This window comes from Chiloscyllium plagiosum, unplaced genomic scaffold, assembly GCF_037043375.1.
Source record: "Chiloscyllium plagiosum isolate Xiang-an unplaced genomic scaffold, Cpla_swu_hap1 HiC_scaffold_12, whole genome shotgun sequence".
Taxonomy (NCBI): Eukaryota; Metazoa; Chordata; class Chondrichthyes; order Orectolobiformes; family Hemiscylliidae; genus Chiloscyllium; species Chiloscyllium plagiosum.
This window is the reverse complement of record NW_028270150.1, coordinates 69666990-69687119: the sequence shown is the minus strand read 5'-3', so window position 1 is coordinate 69687119 and position 20130 is coordinate 69666990. Positions and strand designations below refer to the sequence as shown.

At 40.4% G+C, this 20130-nt stretch overlaps 1 protein-coding gene across 11 annotated transcripts in view; it reads left to right on the top strand.

The window, feature by feature from the left end:
- Window positions 1–20130, top strand: part of dmd (dystrophin) — a 2003576-nt gene that overhangs the window by 1802880 nt on the left and 180566 nt on the right. For all 11 annotated transcript variants that reach the window (XM_087992890.1, XM_087992895.1, XM_087992900.1 and 8 more), the window contains 2 exons: window positions 478–746; window positions 19170–19316. In XM_087992890.1, coding sequence (XP_087849016.1) covers window positions 478–746; window positions 19170–19316 — 416 coding nt within the window. The remainder of the gene's footprint in view (window positions 1–477; window positions 747–19169; window positions 19317–20130) is intronic.

The following is a 20130-nucleotide window of genomic DNA, read 5'->3' as shown; positions in this document are numbered from 1 at the left end:
TTGCAAACTAATCTTTGCTGGCATTGAGTTTTTTGAAATTGGGGTAAACATGGGGAATTCTGATTGACACTTCTGATGCACACTTGATAATGGATGAAAAAGGATGATGGTGAACATTTGCACCGAATCCACACCATCTCTTTATGTGGGGTCATTAAATTGCAAATGTTCATCTTACAATGTAATTACATTTTATCCAATAAAATAGCTTCTTCACATTTCTTCACTTAATATGGGTCTTATAACCGTGTTCTGTCACAGTGAGTTATATAACTTTTTCTTAGTAACTTTAATAAATAAAGATCAACCAAAAGTCTTCATAAGAGTGCAATCTGAAATTAGATGTTAACTCAAAAGAGTAGGATGGGTCATCAAAGGTATGATGAAGGAATTAGGTTTTAAAGTATAAAGGGACTATTTCCTATTCCTTTCATGAACTATAATGCCATAACAAAATTCTCCTTCCTGTTTATTCAGTGAGAACCCCTGAAGAGAATGCACAGGCTGTTGCCAGAGTGATTCGGAAACATGCTGAGGAAGTAAAATTAGAGTGGGATAAGTTGAGCACTCGCTCTGCTGATTGGCAGAAGCGTATAGATGAGGCCCTGCAGAGGCTCCTGGAATTACAAGATGCAATGGATGAATTGAACCGCAAACTGAGACAGGCAGAGGCTACCAGAGATACCTGGCAACCTGTGGGGGACCTGCTGATAGACTCTCTACAGGACCATATTGAAAAAGTCAAGGTAAGTGCCAAGTAAATTCACCTGCAGTGAGATGGATGATTTAGCAACAATATACATATTGTGTTTATTGTCCTTTTACATTCAAATCTCTCTCTTTTGATCGACAGTTCAACTCGATAGAATTCAATTCAAATTGTTAATAATTTATGCAGTGGTTGGCTCAAATGGTTGTTCCAAATGATTTTACTGTAGGTCTGTTTCCACTGAAGCTCTACTTCTTAACAATAACTTCCCTCTTTTTATCAAACATCTGGGCAATACAAATGAAAAGAAAATCCTGTTTCCTTGCTACCAAAAGCAATGTTAGTAATTGTGAATGCAGCATTTGCCTCCCCTTCCCCCCCCCCCCCCCCCCCCCCACCACCACCGGCCCCTGATCAGTTATGTTAAGGGCTAGGTGCAGAGTAAAGCTTCCTGTGATTGAGGGAAAGTGAATACTCACAATGTTATGCAGTTCCTTTAACCTTTAACCCAGAAGATTTGACCTGACAGGATTGATTTCATTAAAAAGCATCCCCAGCAGTGAGCCTTGCCCACAGGATGTACTTCACAAGAAATTATGGCCTTGCCTCTCCATAGTTATCTGCCAAGGTTTGTAAAATTGGACCTCAACTGCAAGACAGAAAAAAATTTATTAATTGTGCAACAGGGTGCAGAAGATAGGTGTGTGCTAAGACTTAAAAAGTACATGAAATAATCTCAAACCATCACACAGCCAACTGCTGTTTCCTGGAGACGTAAAACAAAGTCACATCCTTGACCAAAGTATTGGAAATGGGAATCACTGCAGAGAAGGATGGAATGAGCTAGTAGGAATTGTCAGAAGTAAGGACGTGGTGTCCTCCATAAATGACAAAATGTGAGATAGATATCTACACAAACTATAAAGACCATTGTTTCCAGGATACCGTGTCAGGAAGGAGAATCCCACAATGGAAGAAGTTGCCAAAGAAAATAATCACAGATCTATCAATTGAAATATTCAAGATCTATCTTCAGATTATTGTAATTTATAAGTTTTCATCATCAAGACTACCATCTCAGCAGGTCATGCCTTTGTTAGCTCTCACTACCCTTATAAATATTGGCAAGGGCTCTTGTGGCACAGATGAAGTGCCCCTATGTTTGAGCCGGAAGACCTGGGTCCAAGTCCTATCTGTTCTAGACATGTGTCACAATAATCAGAACAGGTTGATTAAAAATGTCCATAAATGTTGACTCTGCTACCAACGTCCATCCTGTAGTGGCCGAGACCATGGATTCCGGAAAAGAATTTCTAAGGTCCTACTTGTTAATTTTTGATCGAGTTCCCTAAATTCAGAGTGAGGACCACCATCCCTCCTTCCTAATTATTGTTTTGATAAAACCATGGGGCACAACCTCTGGCTGATCACCTTCCATGGAGAATGTTCTGCAGCTGTTCTCTGACACTGGGGAGAGGCTCATACCATCCAGGAGTTACAAGTACAGCTGAAGAAAGCTTGGTTATTCCCTCAACAAATCCTATCACCCCTGCTCTTCTACTCTGTACATCATGAAATAATTATGGTAAAATAAAGCAACAGATAAAAGGAGACACTAGAGGTAATTATTAAGAGCCAAGATAGATTTGTTATAGGCAGATCATGCTTGAATAATACAACCTTTTTGATGAGTTCACAAATGTATATGGTGTGTTTTGTCTACATGTATTTTAAGAAAGTGTTTGAAAACATCCCTCATAAAAGATTGGCAAATAAAGTTAAGGTTAATGGAATATTCTCATAGAATAGGCAGTGTGCAACTGGATTAGAAAATGGTATATGGACAGTAAGCAGTGAGTTCTGGCCAATGGCTGTTTTTGGAATGGAACAGAGTGATGTTTCCCAAGAATCAGTAAGCAAACAATTGTTTCTTTTGGTAAATATTAGTGTCACTATGGTGATAAAATATGTACTGTCGATTTTTAAATTCCATCATCTAATTTTAATGCCTGGAACTTTCAATTGAAATGGTTTTAAACAGGGATAAAGCAGTGACTTAATATGCCACAGCAAACACCTGACCACAAAGGTTATCCAAATCTCATGAAACCAGCTTGCACTAAATGAAATTTTATCAAGCGGCACTGAAACCAGTCAACATACTCAGGCATGAACAGACCCTCATTTCCTGTTTAAGTTTACAACCCCCTCCCCCCTTCACCAATTAACGTATTCCACTCACTGTGATCACAACCATCACACTCCCCACACTCCACCCTGCCGACCCGCCAATCCCAGCAATCATTTATTTTCCATCAAGATCTCCAACTCTCTCACCCCCAAACCAATCCACAAACCTGCACTGATCGTTGTCCAAGCATTCCATGTGATCAACACCTGTGATCACCGCCCCACAGCAACCACTGACCCAGCTACTCCTGGGCCATGGCCTTGTGCTGAACAATTTCCCTGCCCAGCAGGACTAGGCCTTATTAATAAAACTGGCTCTGGAACCTACTTTTTAAGAAGACATGTACTATGTGCATCTAAATCACCATAATATTCATCCCATGATAAGTCCTTTCTCCCTACCTTGCAGCAAAACCTATCCCAATAAATGTCAGGGCGACAGACTCCTTTATTGAGAGAGGGTATTACTGATGACAGACATCATTAATTTACTTCTATTCCTCTGTGAACCAAAACATGTTGACCAATAAATAGCAAATAAGAAATTGTTACATTTTAAAATGGAGATCAGATGGGTGGTTTTCTATTCCAGTTTTTTATTGGACAGAAGTAGACATTACAAGCTAATTGTCCTCCTTTCGGGGAATTTGAAGCTCAGTGGTGTCCCTTAACTATTACCACAACACAGACCAACTAGTCCAACCTGGTTGAAAGATGAAACTCCAGTTCTTCTTGCCTTTTTTTAAAAAACAGTGCTTCAGAATGCACTGCCTGAAAAGGCTGTGAAAGCAGATTGGCAGTAAATTTCAAAAGATAACTGGATTGACACTGAGAAAAAATGAAATGTTCAGACCTTTGTGAAACATAAAGCGCATGGAATTAATTGCATAGCTGTTTCAAATAATTGGTGCAGACACAATGGACTGAATGGCCTCCATCTGTGCTATATGGTTCTTTTACTCTTTTCGAGAGCATTGCTCACTCTCCAAAGTGTAGATTTTGTTTTAAAATTATAGCCTTCTTCCCATGTTGTTTTCCCAACAGCTAATTATTCAGTGACTTGTATATTGCCTTCACTGATGTGACAAGTCAATTTTATATGAATAACAATGGTCCAAAGACAAATTCCTTGTGGGGGCTTCACTGATCACAACAGTGGCCATCGACAAATAACTGCAGTTCCTGTTTTATAATCTATTATTAATATTCCCTTAAAATGTTTCATTATTCAAGCATGCAAAGAACTGTTACTAACATTATTTCAGTAGGTTCATTAGGTTCCAAAATATATATTTTTAAATGTATTTGGTAACAGCAAATGGGAAGAATTTTTCAAGGCTTTATTTTTGCTTGTTTAATCTTAACATATTACATCAAGTGAGTAGATGATAGTTCACAAGACTAATGGCTTCAGTAGCAGAACTATTATTGTCAACAACTAGATTGAATTTTCACAGGGACAGTGTGGAATTGGCATTTTGAATGCCCCTTTGCACTGTTTTACTAAATCAAGCCATCGAGATTGTTTGTCGTTAATAAATTTTCAGAAGACTCATTTAGGTAGTGCAGCTATCAGGTATTCAGGTACCATTACAGCAATTTTATTGGAGCATAAGCGAGTCAATGAGCAAAATAGAATCAATTTATCAAGCGCGTGAGAAAGCACATTGTAATTAGTCAGGGACATCAGGAGAGACTCACAGAATAGAAATGAGACTGACTCATTAGTTAGGTTATTACTTGACTTTGAACACACAACCTCAACTGAAGGAACAAGAGTATTTCTGCTCAGCGTTTGGAAAAGTGTTTTAGAAGGAAAACATGCTTATCTAGGCATATAATCAGACTGGTTTTTGTTTCCAGTAATGTTAACAATTTCCAATAATGTAGCACTGGAGGGATGAAACACTTATTTCCCCATTTGTTTTACTATTTTCATCATGAGAACATCAGTGGGTTCTCAATTTCATTTAACTTAAAATTCCAAACAAATAGAAATGGCATTTTGAGCAGTAGTGAAAAATCTCAGAAATTACTGCACTCAGAAATAACTTACTCTTCTATCTCTGGCATGTAGCAGAAAGGGCCGATGGAGCTTGTGTTTTCACTTGTAATTTCTCCACATGTTTCAGTGTATGATTTCAAATATGCCACTCTGAGCATGATGACAGGCATTAGGTCCACCTCAGGTAAACCAGTAATCATTCCATTTGAACCAAGTACCTGATCCATATATTTTGTAATTTTGCTATACATCTTAGAGCATTTAAGAGCATTCTCTTGATTTTTTTTTCTCATCAAATTGTAATAAATGAAGAACATGCCCAATGCTAAAGCTTAGTTCTGGTGGCAAATTGCAATTAAACAATTCATAGAGGAAGTCTCAGAGAGTGGCCACTCTGTGGAAGGCGAGGAAGTGGGCTGCAGCCGTTGTCTACCTCTGTCGTAAGTGCTACTGTCTATAGATAGGAAAGGGTGAATTGAAGAACTTAAAACAAAACAGTTGAACTTGTTTGGAAATTTCCAGTTAAAGTCCATGCAAATGACTCAGAGGTAAATAGACATAAGTATTATTGAATGAGAAGATTTTGAGTTCAAGCATTCCCTTGGCATCTTGCCTGAAACCTATTCTGCAATGAAACCATCTGCAACGAAACTATCTGCGATATCAACTTATTTAGGAACAGGGGAGACAATCCAGTCTCAGTCTAAATTAACTCCTGCCCCCAAATAGAAGCATAAGAGTTGATAATTGTTCAGAAAGGAAGAAAAGATTTTCTTTTTTTTTAATTCATTCATGGGATGGTGAGCATCACAGCATTTATTACTCATCCTTCATTGCCTCTGAATTTTGCTGAATCGTGTAACAATCCTGTAAATTTCCAGTTCATAGCTTTGGGCAGGTCAGTATCTATGTGATCTGCCTCACAAACAATTGAAAGACTCTCACTGCCCTCCCATTTTTGGGAAAAGCAATGTAGTCGTACAGAATTGCTGTCATGCAATAAATCTTCTTGATATGTAAAAACAATGTCTCTTCAATAAAATGGATAGTTTGAGTAGTCAAGGTCTTTTCCCTGGATGGGGATGCGGGTGTTCTAAACATAGAGGGCACAGGTTTTAGATGAGAGGGGAAAGATTTAAAAGGGACCAAAGGGAAATTTTTCACATGGTGCGTGTATGGAATGAGCTTCCAGAGGAGATGATGGAGGCTGATACAATTACAACATTTCAAAGGCATCCAGATAGGTGTATGAACAGAATGGGTTTAGAGAGATATGGGCAGCACGGTGGCTCAGTGGTTAGCACTGCAGCCTCACAGCACCAGGGACCCAGGTTCGATTCCAGCCTCGGGTGACTGTCTGTGTGGAGTTTGCACATTCTCCCTGTGTCTGCATGGGTTTCCTCTGGGTGCTCCGGTTTCAGCCCACACTCCAAAGATGTGCAGGTCAGGTGGATTGGCCATGGTAAATTGCCCATAGTGTTAGGTGCATTAGTCAGAGAGAAATGGGTCTGGGTGGGTTACTCTTCGGAGGGTCGGTGTGGACTTGTTGGGCCGAAGGGCCTGTTTCCACACTGTAGGGAATATAATCTAAGCATATCTGGTCGGCATGGATGAGTTGGACTGAAAGGTCTGTACATCTCTATGAAACTAATAATTAGCTTACAGTGATATATCCTCTACCAATTATCACTAGATAGGCACAAGAAAAAAACAAAGACCAAGAATTGGTGGCAGTGGGTCTCAAATAACCCTTACCCAACACGACAGTTCCGAGGACGTTTAATAGATTGATACCTGGAACAGCTAAGTCGTCCTGTGAGGAAAGATTGGACAAGCTGGGCTTGCTTTCACTGGAGATCAGAAAAGTGAGGGGTAGTGTGATTGAACTTTATAAGATCCTGAATGATCTTTACAAGGTTGACATGAAGAGGATATTCAGTCGTATGGGTGAGTCCAGAATTGGAGGACACCATTTTAAAATTAGGGATCGCCCTTTCACTACAGAGGTGAATGGCTTCTTTTTCTCTCAGGGTGTGTGTGGCTTTGAAATACTCAGAAGATGGTGAATGCAACATGATTTAATATTTTTAAGGCAGAGATTGATATATTTTTGATATGCAAGGGAATTAAAGGTTTTTCGCAATGGTTCAGAATGTGGAATTTGGAACACAAACATATAAATCATGATATTTTTGAATAATGCTACTTTTGACCTAATTTATATGTTTGTTGGCATCAAATACCAAAAGGTATCAGGGAGGGTCATCTGGGAGAATGCCACAGGTCTGACGGTGTTTGTAGCAAGGTCATAATGGTGCTGATTTACTTGATGTAATGATCTGCAAGAATTGGTCTTACTCTCTTTAGTTCTAGAGTTAATGAGGAAATGTATGGAATATATATGCTGAGATCCCATTCCAGATTACTTTTCAGTTGTCTTGCTGTAAAATTGTGTGCATGTGGTCATTTGGTTAAAGATTATCGTGCTTTTGTTTGTTGAATAATCTGACATTGGGAATACCAAAAGGCTTACAGAACGGTACTAACCAGTCATTGACTCTGCAGGAGAAGGGAGAACAAGAGAAAGTATGTCAGGACATCTGAAAAAAGCCTATTGATACTTTTATCATAACCTACATTTTTGATAATTGCTGCAGAGCTTCACCCCATCTGTCACTTGCACTTTGTGCCTGCAGTGCCTGGCTCTGCTGTAGAAAGGTAGAACTGAATGTCCAATTCTCTTCATGTACCTGGCTCTCGAATCCAAGCCCTGAGTTAAATGTTTGGAATTCCTTAAGGTTACGCCTGGCACAAATCGGAAGATCCTGTGTTAAAGATTCAGCAAGTTTCTGTTGGGTGGATACTTGGATGTGAAGATTTTGCAACAGGAGCGAACAGCTCACACCTTACTAGAGCCAACACAGAAGGGATTTGTTAAATCTAAGGCTTCATGAGCCTGGCAGGGTCACTTATACAGTGTAGTGCAGGCTTCTTGTTAGCTTTGATAACATAACATGTTCAGTGGCTCTGCAGTGAAGCAATAAGAGCTACTAGTACTGAGGGGTTGTTATGTTCTTTTCTAGTCCCTGAACCATATATTTCAGCAGGTGACCTTACAGATGTTTATAAATTACCGACGGGCATAGATCAGGTGAAAAGCAAATGTATTTTCCCTAAGATGAAGGAATTCAAAACTAGGAGGCATATTTTTAAGGTGAGAGGAGAAGGTTTTAAAATGACATGGGACAACCTTTTTACATTGTGAGTAGTTCATGTGTGGAATGAACTGTCAGAGGAAGTAGTGGCTGCAGGTACACCGTGGGCGGCACGGTGGTTAGCACTGCTGCCTCACAACGCCAGAGACCCGGGTTCAATTCCTGCCTCAGGCGACTGACTGTGTGGAGTTTGCACATTCTCCCCGTGTCTGCGTGGGTTTCCTCCGGGTGCTCCGGTTTCCTCCCACAATCACAAAGATGTGCAGGTCAGGTGAATTGGCCATGCTAAATTGCCCATAGTGTTAGGTAAGGGGTAAATGTAGGGGTATGGATGGGTTGCGCTTCGGCGGGTCGGTGTGGACTTGTTGGGCCGAAGGGCCTGTTTCCACACAATAATGTAATCTAATCTAATCTACATGTTTAAAAAACATTCAGATAAGCACATGAACAAAAAAGGGTTGAAGGGATATGGGCCAAATGCTGGTAAGTGGGTCTAATTTAGTTTGGGAAAATGGTTAGTGTTGACTAGTTGGACCGAAGGGTCTGTTTCCATGCTGTATGACTTTAAGACTCGATAATAAACACTGAAGCATCCTTATTTGTTTACTACCTACTCCAGTTAATGTTTTTAATGCAGTACATGAAATTGTATCACAGTGTAAAAATGAGTGAACATAACATGGTCAAAGTTCTACATTCAACTTCGAGTTAAAAATTAGTTGAAATTTGAAGTGACATGCACCAGTGGTGCATCAGATTTAATCAGAATAATTAGAGATCAACTGAGTTTATTGTAGTTTCTATCTGCCAAAAGAGTAGGGGGTGATAAAATTTTGAGCTGTTACATTGCACTTAACTACTTTATACAATGCAAAGCAAAGTTGTAATCCTCATTTCATCTTGTCCAGTGCAGTGTGTCATATTACATTTATTTACGTTACACACTCAGACTCAGTATAAAGTGAAAATGTCATTCACCCACTGTCCTTTGTGATTGTTGAATCATATTTGTGGTGCATTCAAATATTGTCAGGTTACAGATTTCAAGATCTGATTATCCATAGTGTTATGCCAGGCAGTATCCTACTGGGCAAAGCAAGCTTTATAAATGCAAGTGATACAGGACTTCGAAACAGATTGAAAATGAAGATTCTTAGTTTTCACGTCATTTTTGTGTTACAAATTTCCTCTGCTTTCCCAAACACATTGATCTTGAGCAGTAATTCAAAACAGGCCAGAGCAAATTGGCAGGCTATTTAATGCCATGATTGCAGTGGACAAGAATATTGGGTGGAATAGAATTCATTAATGATTGCTTTATGCTATCATCAAGGGTAAAGTTTTCCCTCTGAATGTTGTGCAGTGGCTGCATTGTGAAGAAGAATTAATTAATTGTTTAAGTTCTTGTGGTGCTGCAGTCAGGTTCTTGGGACTAGATTCCTTGCATTGATATGCCCTCACTACCTTTGCACTAGTAAATTTTTAAATATTTGTTCATGCATGTGGGCATCCCTGGCCAGACCAGCACTACTGCCATCCCTATTTGCCCTGGTGAAGTTGGTTATGAGCTTCCTACTTGGAGGCTTTGGAGTGTAGGAAGGGAGTTAGACCCAGCAACAGTGAAGGAATGGTGATAAAGTTCCAAGTAAGAATGGGTGAGTGAGTGGCTTCGAGAGGAATTTGCAAGTGATCATATTCGCATGTGTCTGCTATCATTATCCTGAAGGGCCTCCTGGTCTCCAATGGATATGCAGTTATTGCATCTCCTCCACCAGTGCCTCCAGGGCATGTTGAAAGACTAGAGTGTCTCCCCATTCAGCCATTCTTTCCTGGGCCAGATTCAACTCATATAGGACGCCCAGTCAAGCACCAGCATGTTTAGCATCAACTGTGAGTAGACATCATGCTAGTAAGCAGGGTCCCAATTTTAAAGGCTCTCAATTTAGCCCTCAATTAGTTCAATCAGTACAATTAATATTCATAAAATTATAGGAAAAAAACATAGAGCATGACACTGTCCCTGCTTTGGTGGGTGTCTCATATTAACTGAGACAAACTGCTCACTGTACATTCAGCGTAGGGAAGGACCTTTCTCCTTGCAGCATTGTCCTTTCTAACCATCTCATAATATTTCCTGCTTCAGTCATTGTTTGGTGCTTTTGTTTTTTAAATGTCTGACTCCAGTATCAACTTTCTACCATTTCCCAAGAGCAGAGTCCAGAATGCAACTTGGCAATGGCTTTATTGAGTTTCAATAAGTAGGATTACTGCAGCAGTAGTGAGTGAAACCAGATACCAGAATGACAAATTATCTTTCATTCTCTCCAGAACACAGGTTTGAGATGCTTTGTCTGGAATTTAGTTCGTGCCGATCATACTAAGTGCTGTGAATTGACACCTGACGGAAATAATTAATTTAATGCACACTTTTAAATAATTCATAACTTCGATCTTTATTGTGTAAAAACAGTGCAGGCAAAAAATTAGAAATGTCATCTAGGTCAACTGGGATTTCAAAACTGAGATTTGTAGACTAAACAAAAAACAAAGAACACGGCACGGTGGCACAGTGGTTAGCACTGCTGCCTTACAGTGCCAGAGACCCAGGTTCAATTCCCGCCTCAGGCAACCGTCTTTGTGGAGTTTGCGCATTCTTCCCACGTCTGCGTGGGTTTCCTCCCACAGTCCAAAAATGCCCAGATTAGGTGGATTGGCCACGCTAAATTGCCCGTAGTGTTAGGTGAAGGGGTAAATGTAGGGGAATGGGTCTGGGTGAGTTGCTCTTCGGAGAGTTGGTGTAGACTTGTTGGGCGGAAGGGCCTGTTTCCACACTGTAAGTAATCTAATTTAATCAGATTCTGGAAATCTGAAACAAAGATAGAAATATCTGGACAAACTCAGCAGATCTGGCAGCACCTGTGGAGAAAAAGCAGAGTCAGTGATTTGGCTCCAGTGACCCTTCTTCAGAACTGTCCAAAGTGACTCTGCTTTCTCTCCACAGTTGCTGCCAGATCTCTACTGAGTTTCTCCAGCCATTTTTGTTTTTGTTATGTTATAGAATTAAGTTAAGCAGGTGATGTCAAGACATAATCTCATTGATTGACAAAACTTGCTTGAAGAGCTGAATGACTTAGAAATTTTCCCATGACCCGACTGTAAGAGGAAAATAGAAAAAAAAGTGCTTTCCCATTCAGGAAATAATTGTTCTATTGGCTTTGATCAGGGCATATAACTGTGGTTGGTGGTAATTTTGGAGGTTATTTCACATGACTTTCTGACCACATGACTTTTACAAATATTATTATATTTAATTTACAAGGGATAGAACCCCTAATGCTGTGCATTTTTGCTTATGGTTTTGAACCAGCAACTGTTGTATGATAACTTCCCAAAACTAGGTGACCATCTGAGGTGACCACCAGTGTGTAGCTAAAGAGAGCAAACTGTGGGTGTGCTAACAGGTATCTGAGGGCAGGGAATGAGAAGAAACTGTTGTTAGTAAAAAGGGTAAACTAAAGGCAGCAGGACAGAAAATTGAAGGTGGTGAAATTGAGAACAGGGGAACTAAGAGGTTGATGGAGCTGCAGGCTCCTAATCAAGGTTAGGGAAGGGGAAACTGAACAAAGGTTAAGAAAACTGAAGAGGAAATGCTGAGATTAGAGAATAAACTGAGGGCATAGGGGAAATTGAGGGACAAATGGTGGTTCCACATTTTGCAGTCGGGACACTAGAAGTGGCAGGGACTTTGATTCCAGTAGTAATTAATGATAACTCGCTGAAATGGCACTAATAATTAACAGGAAACACTCAGTTTCCCCTCATAACCAACTGTAAATCACTGATTCATGCAACTTGCTGTAATAGGTGTATGCCTCATATTCTACATGGAAGTGGTAGCTGTGATCTGCTGAGAGACAGATGTTCTGCACATTGCTCCAAGCCTCGCAGTCCTGCACTCTTCTCTCCAATTGTTTATTGAAGCCTCTCGTTTTCAATTTCAACTTGCCTTCCTCTGTTTTGACCTACATCTCTTTAAGCTTCCTGCAACCACCACCTTCAGCAATAAAAGCAGAATACTGCAGAAATCTACAATAGTAAAAATGGACACTGCTGCTGAAGCTCATCTGTGGAAAGAGGAACCCAGTGATTGTTTCAAGTTGAATAATTCTTCTTTGGTTCCAGATGCTGCTGTCTGCTTACTATTTTTTCTCAACACTTTATCTTTTTATCTCCTTCAGCAAGTTCTAAAATTCCAGATTATGACTAGTACAATTTTGCTGGCTTATCATGATGATATTCATAAATTATCCACTATCTTAAGAATTTCTTCATTGCAGTTGTTGTGGGTATGTTCGGCGAGCTGGGAAGTTGGTTTGCAGGTGCTTCGTCTCCTTTCTAGATCCTCCATGCTGTGCAGCTTCCTGTACTGTGTGGTTTCATTCCTGTTGTTTCCGATTGTTCGTTGCAGTGGTCAGTATATTGGGTCCAGGTCAATGCATTTATTGATGGAGTCCATGAGTGAGTGCCATGCTTCTAGAAATTCTATGGCTGTCCTTTGTTTGGCTTGTCCTATTATTGTTGTGGTGTCCCAGTCGAATTTGTGGTCCTTGGTGTCAGTGTGTATAGATACTAGGGACAACTGATCATCGCATTTAGTGGCTAGTTGATGTTCATGAATGTGGTTCGCTAGTTATCTGCCTGTTTATCTGCCTGTTTTGTGCAGTCTCTGCATGGAATCTTGTATACCATGCTTGTCCTGTATATGATGGGTATTGGGTTTTTTGTTCATGAGAGTTGTTGTCTGAGTGTGGCTGTCAGTTTGTGTGCTGTCATAAATCCAAATGGTTGAAGGAGTCTGGCAGTCAGTTCCGACATTTTTTATGTAAGGTAAAGTGGTTAGTGTGTTGGGTCATTGCATGTCCTTGTTGCATTGTTTGTCTGCCAGGCATCTGCAGATGAAGTTACAGTGATATCCGTTCTTGAGCAGGACAAACTTGGTGTACAAGATTCCCTGCAGAGACTGCATGAAACACTATATAGGACAAGCTGGCAGAGAATTAGCGAACCGCATTCATGAACATCAACTTGTCATTAACCGCCACAATCAGCTGTCCCTAGTATCTACACGCACTGACGACAAGGACCACAAATTCAACTGGGACAACACAATGATGATAGGACAAGCCAAACAGAGGACAGCCAAAGAATTCCTAGAAGCATGGCACTCATCCTTGGACTGAATCAAGAAACACATTGTCCTTGACCTAATATAGTGACCACTGCAACAAACAACCGGAACCAGCAACGTAAAGCAGCGGGAACAAAACCACATAAATTCTAACCGACACGGGACAGCAGCGCATCACAGAAGACTTCAGAGCATTGAGGATGCCACCTAGAAAGGGGACAAAACATCTAAAAATCAACTTCCCAGCTTGGCAAAAATACCCACAATAACTATAACCAGCAGTTGAGAGTGTGTTGCTGGAAAAGCACAGCAGGTCAGGCAGCATCCAAGGAGCAGGAAAATGGATGTTTTGGGCCGTAGCCCTTCCTGATGAAGGGCTCCAGCCTGAAATGTTGATTTTCCTGCTCCTCGGATGCTGCCTGAGCTGCTGTGCCTTTTCAGCAACACACCCTCAACTCTGATCTCCAGCATCTGCTGTCCTCACTGTCTCCAACTATAACCGGCACCCAAGCTACAAATCTTGCACAAACCTTGAATTTCTTCATTGCTTTTGTATTCTGTCCACTTAGCCTGTTCCATCTTCTACAGAAGCATATTCCCTGATTTTCTTGACTTTGGATGTTTGCTTTTTTGAAATCCATAATTTGTCTCCAACAACAAGGCTCTGTTAAGCGCAATGTTGACCAGTTTTTCCATAAGGCATCTACGCATTTCAAGAAGTAAGAATTAGAGAATAAGTAGTAACCCTAAAACTCACTGGAGTCGCAGGTAGATAGGATAGTGAAAAAGGCGTTTGGTATGCTTTCCTTTATTGGTCAGAGTATTGAGTACAGGAGTTGGGAGGTCATGTTGCGCCTGTACAGGACATTGGTTAGGCCACTGTTGGAATATTGCATGCAATTCTGGTCTCCTTCCTATCGGAAAGATGTTGTGAAACTTGAAAGGGTTCAGAAAAGATTTCCAAGGGTATTGCCAAGGTTGGAGGATTTGAACTAAAGGGAGAGGCTAAACAGGTTGGGGCTGTTTTCCCTGGAGCATCGGAGGATGAGGGGTGACCTTATAGAGGTTTACAAAATTATGAGGGGCATGGATAGGGTAAATAGACAAAGTCTTTTCCCTGGGGTCAGGGACTCCAGAACTAGAGGGCATAGGTTTAGGGTGAGAGGAGAAAGATGTAAAAGAGACCTGCGGGGCAACTTTTTCACCAGAGAATGGTACGTGTATGGAATGAGCTGCCAGAGGATGTGGTGGAGGCTGGTACAATTGCAACATTTAAGAGGCATTTGGATGGGTATATGAATAGGAAGGGTTTGGAGGATATGGACCGGGTGCTGGCAGATGGGACTAGATTGGGTTGGGATATCTTGTCGGCATGGACGGGTTGGACCGAAGGGTCTGTTTCCATGCTGTACATCTCTCTGACTCCATGACTCATTGAAATGCGCAGTGAGGTCACAGCTAGAATCACTTCATTTTACAAGGTTTGATCAGGCTTTCCAGTGACTACCTTTGAGCATTCTCCTTATTTTCTTGACCTCTGGTTCCACATGAAGGCAATGACTCAATTAAGAAGCAAAGTTAGAGCTATTCTGTATTTGGCCTTCACACAGTATATCTATAGAATACAGAGCACCCTGAGCCAATTGGTGAATTTACACAATGGGTCAGGGTTCAGCGTTGGGGACAGTTCTCACAGGTTGCATTGTCCTAAACATAGCTGAACACGCAATTTGTAAACTATTCAATAAGCTCAGACTCCATTAAAACTATTCATTCAACAGAGGTTATTATTAAAGATGTTATATCAGTGCACTTGGATAAGTTCAAAGTTATCAGACAGAGTCAACATGGTTTTGTCAAAGGGATATCGTGTTTAATTCACATAATGAGTTCTGTGAAGAAATAGCTTATGTAGTAGGTAAAGAGCCACCACTGGATATGTTGTATTTAAATTTCCAAAATGTATTTACAAGAGTACCATGTGGAAAATGAAAGCTCATGTTCTTAGAGGTAACATATTGGAATAGATATACGATTGACTGCTTAACAGGAAGCAGATAATATGAATAAGTAGGTCTTCTTCAGGCTGGCAAGATGTCATGAGTGATGTATAATAGGGATCCATGCTGGGCCTTAATGCTTTATAATTGATGTAAATGATTTGGGTGAAGGGATCAAAGGTATGTAGCTAAATTAGCTGATGACACAAAGATAAGCAGGAAAGTGAGCAGTGAAGAAAACACAAGGAGCCTACAAAGGAATATAGATAGGTTACAGAAGTGTGCAAAGATCTGGCAAATAGAGTATAATGTGGAAAAAACTTGAATTGTCTATTTTGACAGAATTTTAAAAAGACATATTATCTTAATGGTGAGAGGCTGCAGAACTCTGAGGTTGTCTGCATGAATCACAGAACGGTCAGTATGCTGATACAGCAAGCAATCAGCAAACCTAGTAAAATGTTATGGTTTGTTGTGAGGGGAATTGAAATCAAGAATAGGGATGTTGTACTTCATGATTACAGGGCATTGGTGAAGTATTCTGTACAGTACTGGTCACCATATTTATGAAAAGATGTTGATGCATTGGAAGCACTTCAGAGAATGTTGACTAGACTAATATCCGTAAGGCAAGACAGGCAAGGCCTGTACACTGTGGAGTTTAGAAGAGCCAAAGATTATTTAATTGAAGCATGTAAGATCCTGAGGGGCCTTTACAAGGTGAATATTGGAAGGACACTTCCTCTAATGGGTGAATCTCAAACTAGGGGTCCTAGTTTGAAAATAAGAGGCCAGCATTTAAAACAAAGAGAAAGAAAGTTTTTTTTTAGTGTTTGGACTTCTCTTCCTCAAAAGGCAGCAGATGCAGAATCTTTAAGTATTTTGAAGACAGAGGTAGATAGATTTGTGGGACTAAATGGCCTGCTATTGCTTCTTGTTCATATCTTCATATGTCCAACATTTAGTAACCCAGTTGAAGGGGAAATATTGCAGCAGCAAGTATATGCATTTATTCTCATTTGTTTAAAATGTTTGATGAAAATTAAATCAATTTCCATCAAAATGTCATTTGTGTGCAATGCAATTCCGGTGCAACTAACCTAAGCTCCTCTTCCTGTTTAAACAGCAGAAAAAAAACCTAGTCATCAAGAACATAGATTGTTTTAAAAGACATGTCATTAATTTTTCTTTTTGTCCAATTAAAAAGTAAGCACTGACCATTTTGGTACAATAGTAGGAAAGTGCAGTTAAAAACCAGATACTTAACATCAACAGGCTGTGAAAGCAAGCACTAGTGATGAAAAATAAGACCATAACACTGTAAGATAAAGGAGCAGAATTAGGCCATTTAGCCCATCGAATCTGGTCTGCCATTTAATCATGGCTGATTTGTTTCTCAGCCCTATTCTCCTGACTTCTCCACAGAACCCATGAACCCCTTACTAAGCAAGAATCTATCTTTGTCTGAAATACCCTCGATGTCTTAGCCTCCACCACCCTCTGTACAATGACCTCTGGCTGTAGAAATTCCTCCTGACCTCAGTTCTAAAGGGCTGTCCCTTCAGTCTGAGCCCATGCCCTTGGGTCCTCGTCTCTCCTACTAGTGAAAACATCTTCTTCACATCCATTCTATCCCAGGCCTCTCAGTAATATATAAGTTTCAAATTAATTTCCTCCAATCCTTCTCAAGTCAATCCAGTCCAGGCCTAGAGTCTTTAACGGCTCCTCATGTGACAACCCTTGGCCCCGGGATCATTCTTGTAATCCTCCTTTGAACCCTCTCTAATGCCGGTAGATTCTTCCTTAGATATGGGACACAAACTGCTCACAATGTTCCAAATCCAGTCTTACCAGAAACAGCTTAAGGAAAACAACTCAGCTGTTGTTCCTAGCCATCTTGAAATGAATGTTAACATTGAAATTGACTTCCTAACTGCCAAATTAACCTACAAGTTAATCACAAGAGAATCTTGAACTTGGACTCCCAAGTCCCTTTGGATTTCTGAAGCTTTTCCCAGTTTAAAAAATAATCTGTTCTTCCTTTCAAAATGTATAACCTTATAATTTGCCATATGGTATTCCATCTGCCACTTCTTTGCCCACTCTCCTATCCTGTCCAAGTTTTTCTGCAGCCTTCTTGTTTCCTAAACACTACCTGTTCCTCCATCTATATTTGTGTCATCTGCAAATTTAACAACAATGCCCTCAGTTCCTTTGTTCAGACCATTAATGTATAACGTGGACAGTTGTAGTTCCAACACTGACCCCTGTGGAACTCCGCTAGTCATCAGTTGCCATCCTGAGAAAGACCCTTTTATGCCCACTCTCTGCCTTCTACCAGTCAGCCAGTCCTCTATCTATTATGGTACCATACCCCTAACACTATGGGTTCTTATTTTATTTTGCAGCGTCCGGTGCTGCACTTGTAAAAAAAACCTTCTGGAAAGCCAAATAAATCATGTCCAATGGCTCTGCTTTGTCTAACTTGCTTGTTACCTCCTCAAAGCATTCTACCAGGTTTGCCAGGCATGACCTCCCCTTGACAAAGCCATGCTGACTTTGTCCTGTTTTGCTTCCAAGTACTCCACAATCTGATCCTTAACAATGGACTTAAATCTTACCAATGACAGTTTTCTGTCTTCTGCTTCCTTCCCTTCTATAACATAGGTATTACATTAGCCACTTTTCAATCCTCTAAGACCCTCCCTGACTACATTGATTCCGAAAGATCACCACTAATTGCTGTATAATCTGCTCAGCTATCTCCTTCAGAAGTATTGGGTGCAGCCCATCCAGCCAGGCTGATTTATCTGCTTCAGACTTTTCAATTCCCCAGCACCGCACCTCTGACCCCTGACTTTCTTGAAGTTCTGGATGCTGCTGGTGCATTGCACTGTAAAAACTGATGCCAAACACCCATTCAGTTGCTCCGCCATTTCTTTGGTCCACATTAATACTTCTCCAGCCTCATTTTCCTGCAGTCCAATGTCAACACTTGCTTGGCTCTTCCATTTTAGATGTCTAAAAAGAAACTCCTGCAAATTTTGTATGACTAGCGAACTCACTCTCATAATTTCATCTTTACCCCCTTATTTATTTTTAATTATCCTCTACTGGTTTTTAAAGGCTTCCCCATTCTCTGGCTTCCCACTAACCTTCACCACATTGCATGCATTTTTGTTTGCTTTTATACTGGCTTCCCTTGTCAGCCCTTGCCTGATCCTCCCCTTAATGTTACTTCTACCTTGGAATAAATTTCTGCTGCGCTTCCCAAATTACCCTCAGGAACTCCAGCCATTATTGCTCATGATCTTGTTAGGTTTTCCTTCCAATCATCTCTGGGCAGCCATTATGTCTTTTAGTCACCTGAGAAATTTCTTCCATATATCCCACAAAGAAATTAGGAAGTTCCCAGCAGGCAACAAATGACCGGAGATATTTTGTTTGAAAGCTGAGCTGAGAATTTAAGTGGATGCTTTGTAATGTCTTACAGATATTCCACAACTCTCCTGTTGGAGATGGACTTCAGTTAATTGGGTGATTTGGCTTCTCATGCTGCAGCAAATTTAAGTATAGGTTGTAAAGGAAGTAAAATAGGGTCACGTTCAGCATGCCTTTGTCAAGGGGAGGTCATGCCTGGCAAATCTGGTAGAATTCTTTGAGGAGGTAACATCCTCAAAGATATACTTGGCATTTGTGCCATATTTGCCTTGCAGCATAAGCACAAGAATAAACATGCATGATTCCCTGTTAATCTCCTGTTAATGCCTTGCCTTTGCTGTCAGAGCCTTTTTTAAATTTTATAAGGTGGTATTGTAAATCATACATGACATTCAGGGTTTTTTTCTTCTTTTGGATGCAGGCATTCAGAGCAGAGATCGCACCTTTGAAAGAGAATGTAACCCACATGAACGATCTCGCCCGCCAGTTCACACCACCAGACATCCAGCTTTCTCCATACAATCTAAACCAGCTGGAGGACCTGAATACACGTTGGAAGCTCTTACAGGTGGGTCTAACCCCTGTCAGAATTCAAAAAAACCTAGCCCCTCACAGTAATGTTTGTGTTTCCTCTTGAGGCTTTCTATGGTTGAGTTAGACTTACCAGTGTAAACCACAAACAGTCCAGCAGAGACCCCTGCAATAAGTCCCGAACAAATGCCTGTGTAAATAGTCTATTGAGGAAGGCTTTCCAAGCCCGTTACTTACTCTTGTGCATTAAAAGGCTGAAATTTAACCAAGAATTATGAAAATTATCAAGAAGTGCTGATGTGAGGTGATTTATATGAAAGGATTTCATGGCTTTTAGGATTTACAGGGTCTTGCTTTTGGAGATATTGACAGTTTGTTTTCACAAAGGCAACTGTTTACAAATACATGGCAGATTTTCTTTTTACCTGGACATGCTATTTTCAGTTCTCTACTCTGCTCTGTTTTCCTGATCTGAAATGTTTCAATCCTTACGAAGAACACTATCCTAAAGTCTTGGCTCATCTGCAACAATTTACTTCAGTTGCCATTAATTATATGTGAATATTTAAAGTGTTAAATGGCAGAACGTTGGATATGGGAAGTATGGTAGCCAAAACTGATCATGTTCTTACCTTTTTCCCATCTTCACACAAGTAGAAAAATTTGATTCCAAACAATAAATTGGGAAATGTGGCTGATTCTTAATCCAGGGAGCTCAAAAGTTAACTGCAACGGCTGTCAAGATCATCTAATTTGTTACAGAATAAAACTAGATCAACATAGCAACATAGGAATTTGGAGCGGGAGTAGGCAATTCAGACCTTTGAACAGTTCTGTAAGTTAACATGATC